Source organism: Ochotona princeps, chromosome 17 (genome assembly GCF_030435755.1).
Source record: "Ochotona princeps isolate mOchPri1 chromosome 17, mOchPri1.hap1, whole genome shotgun sequence".
Classification (NCBI taxonomy): Eukaryota; Metazoa; Chordata; class Mammalia; order Lagomorpha; family Ochotonidae; genus Ochotona; species Ochotona princeps.
The window spans coordinates 29,475,809-29,488,776 of record NC_080848.1 but is presented as its reverse complement, the minus strand read 5'-3'; the positions used below and the strand labels follow the sequence as shown (position 1 = coordinate 29,488,776).

The following is a 12,968-nucleotide window of genomic DNA, read 5'->3' as shown; positions in this document are numbered from 1 at the left end:
AGTCAGGCATCACAGCCATTTGGAAAGTGAACCAGAGGAAATAAATGCTCAGTGGCTCCTTTGTTCCCTCCATAACTCCACCTTTAAAATAAATAAGATTTTAGACATAAATAGATTAAAAAATATGCAGAGGCTAGCACTGTGACATGATGCCTGCATGTCATGAATGTTAAGTGATGCCTTGGTTGCTCCACTTACAGTCCAGCTTCCTGCTAACATGCCTAGCAAAGAAGTGGAAAATGGTTCAAGTGCTTGAGACCCTGCCACACACCTTGAAAATCTGGATGGGGTTCTAAGCTCTTGGCTTCAGCCTGGCTCAACCTTGGCTATCAGGACCATTTAGGAAATTAAGGAGCAGATGGAAGATATGTCTGTTTCTATTTCTCCCTCAAACTCTGCCTTTTAGATAAATATTAACTTAAAAAAAATAGTAGTAGGCTGGAGCCACAGTATAGTAAGTTAAGCTTCCACCTCTGGTGTCAGCATTCCATACAGGTGCCAGTTCCTTTGCCAACTGTTCCACCTCTGATTCAGCTCCCTATTAATACGCCTAGGAAAGTAGCAAATGATAACCAAGTCCTGGGGCCTCTGTACCCACATGGGAGACCCAAAAGAAGCTTAAAGATTGCTTAAGAATGAAATAATACTAATTTTTAAAAAGATTTATTTATTTTTATTGCAAAGTCAGTTATACAGAGAGGAGGAGAAAGACAGGAAGATCTTCCATCCAATAATTCACTCCCCAAGTGACCACAACGGCCGGTGCTGCACCAATCCAAAGCCAGGAGCCAGGATCTTCTTCCAGGTCTCCCACGCGAGTGCAGGGTCCCAATGCTTTGGGCCATCTTTGACTGCTTTCCCAGGCCACAGGCAGGGAGCTGGATGGAAAGTGGAGCTACCGGGATTGGTGCCTATATGGGATTCCAGCACGTTCAAGGCGAGGACTTTAGCTGCTAGGCCACGGCGCTGGGCCCGAAATAATACCATTTTTTCACTCAACTTTTTAAAGCAGATTTTAATTCGCTAAGCATAAATATTTATTTGGATCTCACTACTTAGTAAAAAAAAAAATTATTTCTTCTGGTCTGAGAGTGGCATGAACCAAATGCTGTAGAGGGAGAAAATTTGGGAGTCTCTGTTACACACAGTAACCCCAGCTTATCCATACAAATTATACTCCAAGACTCCCAGTGGATTTGTGCAATCATAGGCCATTTTTTTCTACCTATCATGTAACACTGCCACAGAGCATTAGAGTTCATCTGCCCTCTTTTGCTTTACACACTAGTGTCTCCTTTCACTATTATTCATCATTACTCCTGTACTTAACTGCCATTTTGCAGTAAAATAAGGCTTATCTGAACATAAGCACCATGATGCCAGAGGAGTTAATCTGATAACTTAGAAGGCTACCAAGTGAATAAACGGATGAGGTAGCACATACAATGCATAGGCTGGACAATGGAATGATTCACATCCTGGGCAGAATGGAGGGAGGTGTCACCAGCGCACATCACAATACCCAGAATGGTGCATAATTCAAAACTTATCAAGTATATCTGGAATTTGCCATCTAAAATTTTCAGACCACAAATGATAAAAAGTGACCATGCAAAGTGAAACTTCAGATTTTTAGGGACTACTGTAATTCTGTCTTCAAAGACTTGTTTACTTGAAAGGCACAGTGACAAGAAAGAAGGACAAACAGAAAGAGAGCTTTCATCAGTTGATTTGATTCCCAAATGTTCCTAATCGCTGGGGCTCTGCCAGGCTGAAACAAGGAACCAAGAGGTAGAAATTCCTTCTGGATTCTCCAAATTGGTGGAAGGAATCAAAGCAGGAACCCAAATTGGACCATCCCAGGTATATCAGCAAGAAGTTAGATGTTAGAATAGCTGGGATTCAAATCAAGCACTCCAAAATTGAATGCAGGCATCCCAACAGTGGCTTAATCCAAAAGCCACAACAATCACCTCCATCCCATACTTCACAGCATTTTAGGTCTCAATTGTTGTGCTTACAACCCAGCTTTCTGCTAATGCAGCAAGGCAGTCATTGAAGAATGGCTCAAGTGCTTAAGTGTCTGACAGTCACAGGATATCCCAACAGAATTTCAAGTTCCTGATTTCTGCCTAGCCCAGTCCCAGCCACTGCAGCCATTTGGAGAGCTAAACAACAGACAGATCTATCTCTGTCTTGCCCTGTCTTCTACAACGCTGCCTTTCCAATAAATAAAACCTAAAAAAAGACAAGAAAATGTAAAGAGACCATTGTCCAGCAGGCACGGATTATATATGATTCAAGAAAAAGATGCTCAACTTCATAGAAAATAAAATTTAAAATAGCTATAAGATAATTAAAACTACAGTAGCATGATTACTGGGGCTGGCACCATGGCATGTACGCTAAGCTTCTATCTGCAGTGCCAGCATTCCATATGGGTGTCAGTTCGAATCCTGGCTGCTTCACTTCTGATCTAGTTCCCTGCTGTGCTATGAATAGCAGAAGAGGGCCAAGTTCTTGGAAAACCTGGAGCAAGCTCCTGGTTCCTGGCTTCAGATTGGTTCAGCTCCAGTCATTGTAGTCATTTGGGGAGTGAACCAGCACAAGGAGGATCTCTGATTCCCTTTTTCTTTAAATCAGCCTTTCAAATAAAAATAAATCTAAGGGCCCAGCGCCGTGGCCCAGCAACTAAAGTCCTAGCCTTGGATGCGCTGGGATCCCATAAGGGCGTCGGTTCTGGTCCTGGCGGTCCTACTTCCCATCCAGCTCTCTGTTTGTGGCCTGGGAAAGCAGTAGAGGAAGGGCCAAAGCTTTGTGCCCTGCACCTGCATGGAAGACCTGGAAAAGGTTCTGGGCTCCTGGCTTCGGAACGGCACAGCACTGGCTGTTGTGGTCACTTGGGGAGTGAATCATCAGATGGAAAATCTTCCTCTCGGTCTCTCCTGCTCTCTGTATATCTGACTTTGCAATAAAAATAAATCTTTTTTAACAACCTAAAAAAATGGTTTAGAAAAAGTATAACTCCTATTAATTTGGTGGACAATAGGGTTTTTAAAAAAATTTTATTTATTTGAAAAGCAGAGTTACACAAAGACAGAGGTATATTCCACCTGCTTGCTCACTCCACAAATGGGCACAACTGTTGAGGCTGCACCAAGCCAAAGCCAGAATTCCAGCCAGGTCTCCTATGCAGAGGGCAAGGTCGCAAATATTTGGGCCATCTTCTACTGTCGACCCAGGTGCAGTATTAGCAGGGAGCCAGATCAAAAGTAGAGCAGGATTTTGAACCAGCAATTGAAGAGGATGCTCCCATGATAGGCAATGGTTTAAAACCCACTGATCCAAAACATGAGCCTCAGTAGATCACATATTTTTTAAAATAAATCTTTATTATGCTTGCTTCGGCAGTACATATACTAAAAATAAATCTTTACTGACATATGGAATTTTTTCTAAACTTTTCCCCCACAATTAATTAGTAATCAATGTGCAAATGATATTTTTTGTAGATAGCATACCTAGAAAACTCATACATTAAAATCATATATTTGACTTTCCCACAGTACTGTTGTTACTCCATCAGTCTGCGTATCCATGTGCCAACACTATGTTACCATAATTTATTTCTTTTTATTGGAAAGGGAGATTTCTAAAGAGGAGAAATAGAGAGATGGGCCCTTTCATCCAATAGTTCACTCCCCAAATGGTTACAAAGGCTGGATCTGAGCTGATCTAAACTTAGTAGCTGGAGGCTTCTGCAGTTTTCCCACACAGATACAAGGTCTTAAGCACTTAGGCCATCCTCCATTGCTTTCCCAGACCATAAACAAGGAACTTGATGCGAACTGGAGCAGCTGTGACACAAACCTGCACCAATATGGGAAGTCGGTACTTACAGATGGACGATTAGCCAGTTGAGCCAATGTGCTGGTCTGTGTCTTTCTTCTTGGCACTGTATCTGAATTTCACTTCAGTTGGGCATCTTCTGATGCTTACTGGCTGTTCCTACTTCCTTTCACAAAAACTGGCTGCTCAGGTCTTCTGGAGGTCACCTTTTTTATATGGACCAGTATTAGCTTTCTTTGCACTAAGAAAGCTGCCCTTTATCAACTGTCATTTGCACAGTATTTTTAAAAGATGCTTATATTGTATCTCATTTCTAACATATTTGAATGTATCTATTCTTTTTTAATTCTCAATTTTGGTTTCATATTTATAAGTTTCTCCATGCCAAAATAGTATTACAATGTTGACGGTAAGCATATCAGAAGACTATCTCCTGTATCACTGATGTGTACAATGTCTAACATTTTTATAATTTGCAAATAATTGTAGAAAAATCTTGGACCCCACGTGATGGCTCAGTGGCTGGCTATATCCTTGCCTTGCAAGTGCAAGGATTCCATATGGATGACGGTTCCTGTTCCAGGTGTCCCATTTCCCATCTAGCTCCCTGCTTGTAGCCTGGGAAAGCAGTAGAGGATGGCCGAGGGAAGAATAGGAAGAGGCTCTGGCTGGTAGCTTCACATCAGTTCAGCTCCTGTTATTGCAGCCACCAAGGCAGTAAACCAGTGGACAGAGATCTTTCTCTGTGTCTCTGTACTTTCCATCCTGCTCCCTCCTAAAAGGTCTGGGAAAGCAGGAAAAAATGGGGTTCCTGCACCCACGAGCTGGATGAAGTGCCTGGTTTTTGGCTTGGTCTCATCCAGCATTTGTGGCCATCAGAGGAATGAACAAGCAGATGGAAGTGCTTTTTCCTCTATCTCTTCCAATCTCTGTAACTCTGCCTTTCAAATAAATAAGTACATCTTTAAACATAAAAGAAGATATGCAAATATTTTAGGGAAGTCAACTAGCAAATGTGCTCTAATAAATTGCCAATGATTTCCTCTGAAATATGAGTAAGATCATATGATTTAATAAAACGAACAGCACTCATGATGTGGTTGTTTTTGAGGTTTAAAAGGGTAACCTGATTTGTCCTTTCTTAGAAAGAGGAATGGACAGTATCTTAAACACAAAATTTTCTTTGACACACACAGTGTATCAAAGGAAATTGGAATGGAGGGAGGTTTTCCTCTAAAACCGGTTACAGCAGTAACACACATGATCTAAGTGAAGCTTCTTTAAGCATTTAAGGGAAAAAAAAACATTTTAATTGTTAGAATCGGAGCCAAGCAGCTGGGTTTAAGTAGCAGGCAGCAAGTCAGTTGCTAATTCGGGGGTGGGGGGTGGAATTGAAAGGGTGGAGAAAGTGGGCAATCTTCCCAATAAAACAAATGTCATAGAACACTGTACTTATATAAGAACATACACATCTGTTAAATATCAATTTACACTACTGTAGCCAATTTGCACATCAAGAGGAAGTACGTCAGATCTAAAACACAAAGCACATTCTACACTCTGCTTCAGGTCACATTCAGCAAGGATGACTACGCGAGTATGGGAATTGTTCACCCATTCCAAGCAAGGACTGAATAACAAATCTAGTGTTCACATTCAAACGTGGGGGGTGGAGGGGAGCAAATGGGAGGTTGCGACTCCTTAAAGTTCTCCTCCCTCTCAAAACACTGCAGAAACTGCCCACGTCTAAAGGAACTTACCCTGGAAACTTCTCAGACAGCGATTTGGGAGCCTTTTTGTTCACATTTTTTGAGGGGGAGTGATTTAGGAATGCGGGAAGCCTGTAACTTTCAAATATGGGGATCTAGTTTAAATCCAGGTACGTTTTTCCCCTTCCCTTTCAAAACAGTCAACATTCCCATGAAAAAAGTCCCAAGTATAAATTTTTTTAAAATGCAAATTAAGCACAGAGGAGTCCAATAATCCCTAACTCCATCACGACTAGGAAGAGGAGGAACGAAGGGAAAAGAACATTTAGGAAAAAAAGCAGGCGAGATGCAAAAAGTACAAAAAGCTGTCAGGAGGAGCACAGCAAAAAGCCCAACTGATGCTGACACTATCTGCAAAGAGAGGGTGGAAAATATTCCTTAGATGCGGGCTGGGGGTGGAGAGCACGGGGCGCAGCAGAGAAGTCATCGCAAATCCCTACTCTCAAGGGGAGGGAGTAAAACAAGGGGGCCAGCAAAAAGGGGAGCCAGACTCCCGAGTTAGAAATGTCACAGATCCAAAGCTTAGAAACCAGAGGCTGCGGGGGTTAGGATGTTCTACACCGACAAGGCGGACCCCGAGGCCGACGTCCGGAAAAGTGCTCCTGCTAGGCGGGGTGAGGGGTTAACTGCAGGGCTTCGCAAACGTGGAGGGGGTGCGGCCCCAGGGGTTGCGACAGGAGAGCAGGGAGCAGGCTCTCGGTCCGTACCTTGTAGTAAACATCGAACTGGATGTTCTCGGGCAAGGAGCGGATGTCTCGGCGGGAACGGATGTAGTTGTCCACGACAGCGGAGATGGCGGTGTTATAGAGAGTCTCTGGGATCCACTCTAGTTCCACGGCCGCCATCTTCCTTCCCTCCTCCTCCGCCTCCTCCTCCTCCTCCCGAAGGCCCCCGCCTCCCTCCGTAGCGAACTCTTCTGCGGCCCCGGAGGATTCCGAGGGTGGTGGCAGCCACGAGGGCACACGGCCGAAGGGCACAGCCGCCCGGGCTCCTCCAGGAGCCGGCCTGGGCACAGTGACAGCGGACGGAGGCCGGGCTAAAGCACTGGAAGGGCAGCAGCAGACGGGAGGGCCGAAGCCTCACATTCCGGGTTTAAGAGGAACCCGAGTTCCGTCCCAGCGCCGATCTCTGCAGGGGCGGGACTGCGTGTGCGGCGTCATGACGTCAGCGGACGCCGACGCGCCGAAGGGAAGGAATGCGGCAGGCGGAAAAACTTGGATGAAGAGCTTGATCCCTCCCACGGGGGCCGCACTTTCTGCGGGATCCGGGAGTTGAGTTTGGCGGCTGAACTTTTTACACGGGGAGAAATCGTGACAGGATTTTTAGCCAGACCTGGAGCCGTTCAGACGCTTTGTTCCCTGCAGCAGGTCCCGCGTCTAGAGTTCTTACACCTGAGCTGTAATGGGGCTCAGGGCAGAAGTTCGGATCCTCTCCCTTACGCTGCCAACTATGGAATTTAATACTGCACAAGTCCTTGATCCAATTCTTAGCACCAATTTTGAATCCGCGGTCTAGGAGCTAGAGCTCTATTCATTAATCATTTGTGGCCTTTGACCTTTATATCCCATTCCTTTAACCAACTAAAATTTGCAAAAATTTTAAAAAAGAATAACCCTGTTCTAAAACAATTGCATAGGAATGTTAGCTGAACTGTGGGATTACAAACAATGATAAGAAAAGAATTAAGTGGGGACTGTGACAGAACTTAATGGTAACAGAAAATTTCGAAGTTTCTTCCAGAATTGTAGATCTGGTTTGAAAGTGCTTATTTCAGTTCCTTTCCTTGCTAAATGGCTGCAATACATGTAATTTAATTTTCTAAACCTGTAATTTGAGGAATCTGATGCAGCCTATTTCTGTTCCAAGACTTTAATAATGAAATTCTGGACATAACTTTAAAAAAAAAAGATTGATTTATTTATGTGGAAAGGCAGATATACAGAGAGGAGGAGAGACAGAGAGGAAGATCTTCCATCCAATGAGTCACTCCCCAAGTGGCCACAATGGCCGGAGCTACACCTATCTGAAGCCAGGAGCCTGGAACTTCCTGTGGGTCTCCCATGCAGGTGCAGGGTCCCAAGGCTTTGTGCCGTCCTCAACTGCTTTTTCAGGCCACAGCAGGGAACTGGTTGAGAAGTGTATCTGCCGGGATTAGAACTGGCGTCCATATGAGATCCTGGCGCGTTCAAGGTGATAACTTCAGCCGCTAGGCCATGGCACTAGGCCCAGATTGCCTCTACTCTAAGGTTTATCTAGTTACTCTAGAGCACCTTTTTTTTTGTAAGATTTATTTATTTTTATTGAAAAGGCAGATACGCAGAGAGAAGATAGAGAAAGATCTTCCATTCGCTGGTTCATTCCCCAAGCAGCTACAACAGTCAGAGCTGAGCTGATCTGAAGCCAGGAAGCAGGAACTTCTTCCAGGTCTCCCAAGGTCCCAAGGCCTTGAGCCATCCTTGATTGCTTTCCCAGACCACAGGGTGGGAGCCAGATGGGAAGTCGAACAGCCAGGACATAGGACAAAACCAGCGCCCACATAAGATATGGGAACATACAAGGCAAGGATTAGCCACTGAGCCATGACACCATGCACAGAATATGTATTTCAGTGATTAGAGACGGATTATGAAGAGTCTTATCTGTGATAATAATCATTTTAAACATCATCTTTTTTAAAGATTTATTTTATTTTTATTGCAAAGTCAGATATACAGAGAGGAGGAGAGACAGAGAGGAAGATCTTCCGTCCAATGACTCACTCCCGAAGTGACTGCAACAGCCGGAGCTGCGCTGATCCAAAGCCAGGAGCCAAGAACCTTCTCCAGGTCTCCCACGCAGGTGTAGGGTCCCAAGGCTTTGGGCTGTCCTCTACTGCTTTCCCAGTCTACAAGCAGGGAGCTGGATGGGAAGGGATTAGAACTGGCGCCCATATGAGATCCTGGCACTTTCAAGGTGAGGACTTTAACCGCTAGGCCATTGTGCTGGGCCAAACCTCATCTTGAAGATTAGGGTGTTACATGAAGGAAAGTAAGAGGAACACCACATATATGGGTCAGAAAGAGAATAATCTATGACCATCCAAAATGGCCAGAAGATTTAGAATTATGCATTCCCAGCTCCAGAACAGTCAGGTACAAGAAGAGGCCTGCTAAACTGTCAGAATCATGGCTGCCTATATATGTGGATGGACAGAGGCCCTTTGTGCCAAAGTTAACGTAGTACACCAGGTCGTCTTTAAGTCTGTCTTCCAACAGCCTCAAATTTTTGGGTGGTCATGAGACTCTGGACAGGTTATGGATGCCCAGTGTTCTAACTTCTAAATTGTAGGGCTCTTTTGCTTGTGTTGAGAAATGGGGTCTAAATACCTTCCCCTTGAATAGGGTGGATTGTGAACGCATTGACCAATGAGGTGCCTAGAAATAATGCTATGTGACTTCAGAGGCTACATCAGACAAGGCCATGCAGAATTCATCATATTCTCTGGAATACTCACTCTTGGATCCCTAACCCATGATATCATCGTGCCATGAGAGTCTGAGTTGCATAGAAAGCTGCATGTAAGAACATGCTCTTCTCAACAGTCCCAGAGTGTAGCTTTCATGTTTTTAATCTAATTTTTTTTAATTTCTGAGACAGAAAGGAAGAGCGAGACAGAAAGCAAGCGCACTCCTTTCTATTGATTTGTTTCCCAAATTCCAGAAACAGCTGAGACTGAAGCCAGGAGCCAGAAACAATCCAGGTCTCCTATATGAGTGGCAGGAGCTCCGATCCGTGTCTGTACCAGCAGGAAGCTGGAAGCAGGCGCCAGAGCCTTGTGGTGAGCTAGACGTTCTGTTAAGGGATGCAGCCATTGTAACCGCTATTTAACTGCTAGGTTAAATTCCTGCATCTTTTCCCCTCTCAATATTTATCAATTGGAGAGAAGGAAATCTTCGAGTGATTCTAGACCAGGTACCAGATGTTTGAGTAAAAAAAAAAAAAAAAAAAAAAAAAAAGCTCCAAATAATTCAGACACTTGAGTCACCCTCCGTTTTTCTAGATAAAGGCACAAGCATCATGGGACTGAGGCAGGCAGACCTGCTATGCTCTGTCTGAATTCCGTGTTCATTTCTACCACTGAGAGAGTTGTTTATCAAGGCACAACAGCCAATTGCATATTTATCCCAACCCTTGAAACTCCCAGGAACGCATTTCCTTAGTCTCTATTATGGTCCTTTTCATTCTCTTAGGAGCATATCACCTCCCATGCAAGTACATAATAAATAAATAGTAATAAAAACACGTAAATGGATTTCAGGCTGCATTTAATGAAGCATGCAACTTCACTTAGCAACATGATATCATTCCCTATTGCTCTCAAATAAATAAAGTTTAAAAAGAATACCCAGGCCCTGTGTGATGGCTCCGTTGCCTAATATTCCACCTTTAAGCACTGAGATTTCATTTGGGCGCTGGTTTGTATCCCAGGTGCTTCACTTCCCAACATCTTCCTGCTTGTGAAGTGGGAAAGCAGTGGAGGATGACCCAAAACCTTGGGACTCTGCACCCGAGAGGAAGACTTGGAAAAAGCTCCTGCCTCCTGCCTTCAAATCGACTCAGCTCCATATATTGTGGTCACCTAGACAGTGAAGCAGCAGTCTGAAGATCTTTCTCGTCTCTCATTTTCTTGCAAATCTGCCTTCCATATAAAATAAATAAATCTTACAAAAAAAGAATGCCTACTTATACTCTTCTGAACCCTCTGATTTTTTTAAAGATTTATTTTTTTTATTAGAAAACCAGATATACAGAGAAGAGGAGAGACAGAGAGGAATATCTTCCATCCACTGATTCACTCCCCAAGTGACTCCAGCGGCCGTGCTGCACTGATCCAAAGCCAGGAACCAGACACCTCCTCCCATGCAGGTGCAGGGTCCCAATGCTCTGGGCCATCCTCGACTGCTTTCCCAGGCTACAAGCAGGGAGCTGGATGGAAGGGATTAGAACTGGTGCCCATATGAGATCCTGGAGCTTTCAAGGCGAGGCCATCACGCCGAGCCCTGAACCCTCTGAATTTAAGTCTTTTCTGAAGTGCAGCATTGAACTTCTAAGATCACCATTAACTAGGATTGGTATGTGGCGCAGCTGTTAATGCCTCTTAGGATGCTCACATCTCGTATCAGAGCACCTGGATTCAAGTTCTGCTTATTCCACTTCTGATTCAGCTTCCTGCTGATGAGTACATGGAGGGGCAACAGTGATGATTTAAGTACCTGAGACCCTGACACCCATGTTGGAGGCCTGATTTGATTTATAAATTCCTGTCTTGAGCCTGGCACAACCCTGGCTGCTGCAGGCCATTTGAGGTGTGGCTAAACAACATTTTTCTCTCTCTGCCTTTAAAATGAAGTAAGTAAAAATTTTTTGTAAATATATTTTTTAAAGAATTATTGAGTTTTATTGTCAAACCAGATTTACATAGAGAAAGAGATACAGAAAGATCTTCCATCCACAGGTTCACTCCCCAAGCGGTCTTCTGGATCTTCTACGCAAGTGCACAGTTTGAGACATCCTTTACTGCTTTCCCAGGCTACAAGCAGGGAGCTGGATGGGAGGTAGAGCAGCCAGGGCATGAACCGATGCTTATATGGGATCCTCACATGTGCAAGGCAAGAATTTAGCCATTGAGTTATGGTGCCAGGCCCATAAGTAAAATTTTTCAAAATCACTACCAATAGCTATTGATGTTAAATTTTTCATCTTGCTACAATAATGCCTCAAGGAAACAAAAGTATCTCTGTTGATGGTTTGCACTCCCTCAAAATTTATCAGTCTCTGGACTGTTCAGTTGCTCTGAGCTAAGCCTCCCATCTGCAGCTGCAGCATTCTGTGGGCAGTTTCACCCTGTTTAAAAGTGGACATTGTATCCCTTTATCTCCCCCTTTGCCCCAGATACAGAAAAAAAAAATAACGTGAAAACAATGGTCTTAACCACTTTCCTGTAGCCCTTGACCCTTTGTGCCTAATCAACTATGTAAAGATTATCAAAATAAAATAATGATTTAAAAAAAGGTGGACATTGTACAGACCTGCAAACTAAAGCCCAGCCAAAGAAAGCAAGCAAGGTGGGTGGAAGCAGCTCAGGGGGTTTCACTGTGTATGGAGCTTTTCTTTTCTTGAAGATTCTTTTTCCTTGTTTATTGTGGTTTTCTTACTTGGCTCTCAACTAGGTAATTTCTGTGGTTGCCTTGCTAACTTGCATCTTCAAAGACAGCCAGGTTTGAGAGTGTAGAATCATGTTCTTTTAAAAGAGCGAACACTGCAATGATCATTTTGCATGAAGTGATGAATGAGGAAATACAGAAAATTGTGAGTTTCTTTTTTGTCTTCAGAATATGAGAAAATTGCCAGAATTCACTGGAAATCATCTTTTAAAAATACATATTTAGGGCCCGGCGGCGTGGCCTAGTGGCTAAAGTCCTTGCCTTGAAAGCCCCGGGATCCCATATGGGTGCCAGTTCTAATTCCAGCAGCTCCACTTCCCATCCAGCTCCCTGCTTGTGGCCTGGGAAAGCAGTCGATGATGGCCCAAAGCCTTGGGACCCTGAACCCGCATGGGAGACCTGGAAGAGTTTCCTGGTGCCTGGCATCGGATTGGCGCGCACCGGCCCGTTGTGGCTCACTTGGGGAGTAAATCGTCGGATGGAAGATCTTCCTCTCTGTCTCTCCTCCTCTCTCTGTACATCCGACTTTGTAATAAAAATAAATCTTAAAAAAATACATATTTAGTTATTTGCTTATTTTTATTGGAAAAGCAGATTTACAGTGAGAAGGAAAGACAGCAAGATCCTTCATCTTCTGGTTCACTTCCCAAATAGCTACAATGACCAGATCTGAGCCAATTCGAAGCTAGGAGCCAGGGGCTTCTTCTGGGTCTCCCATGTGAGTGTAGGATCTTAGGCTATGGGCCATCCTCCATTGTTTTCCCAGACCACAAGCAGGGAGCTGGTGGGAAATCCAGCAGCCAGAACACATGCTGGTACTTATATGGGATGCTGGTGCTTGGAGGCAGAGGATTAGCTAGTTGAGCCATTGGGTCAATCCTCTGCCCTGTCCCCCATCTTCTTCATGGTTATCTTGGAAATCTATCGATGAGAAAGTACTCTTTACAAATATGCATGTATCTTAAAAAAAAATTTATATATATATATATATCTTATATATATGAGATCATATCAGGCCCGGTACAATAACACAGTGACTCCTTGCTTTACATGTACCGGGATCCCATATGGTACTGTTTCATATTCCAGCTGCTGCACTTCCCTTCTAGCAATAGAGTGGGAGAACCAGAAGGGGTTCCTGGATCCT

The 12,968-nt window shown here is 44.0% G+C and overlaps 1 protein-coding gene across 1 annotated transcript in view; it reads right to left on the bottom strand.

The window, feature by feature from the left end:
* Nucleotides 1-6,768, bottom strand: part of APPBP2 (amyloid beta precursor protein binding protein 2) — a 41,553-nt gene extending 34,785 nt beyond the window's left edge. The window contains exon 1 of the mRNA XM_058675594.1: nucleotides 6,326-6,768. Coding sequence (XP_058531577.1) covers nucleotides 6,326-6,463 — 138 coding nt within the window. The 5' untranslated portion in view covers nucleotides 6,464-6,768. The remainder of the gene's footprint in view (nucleotides 1-6,325) is intronic.
* Between the last annotated feature and the right edge of the window lie 6,200 nt (nucleotides 6,769-12,968).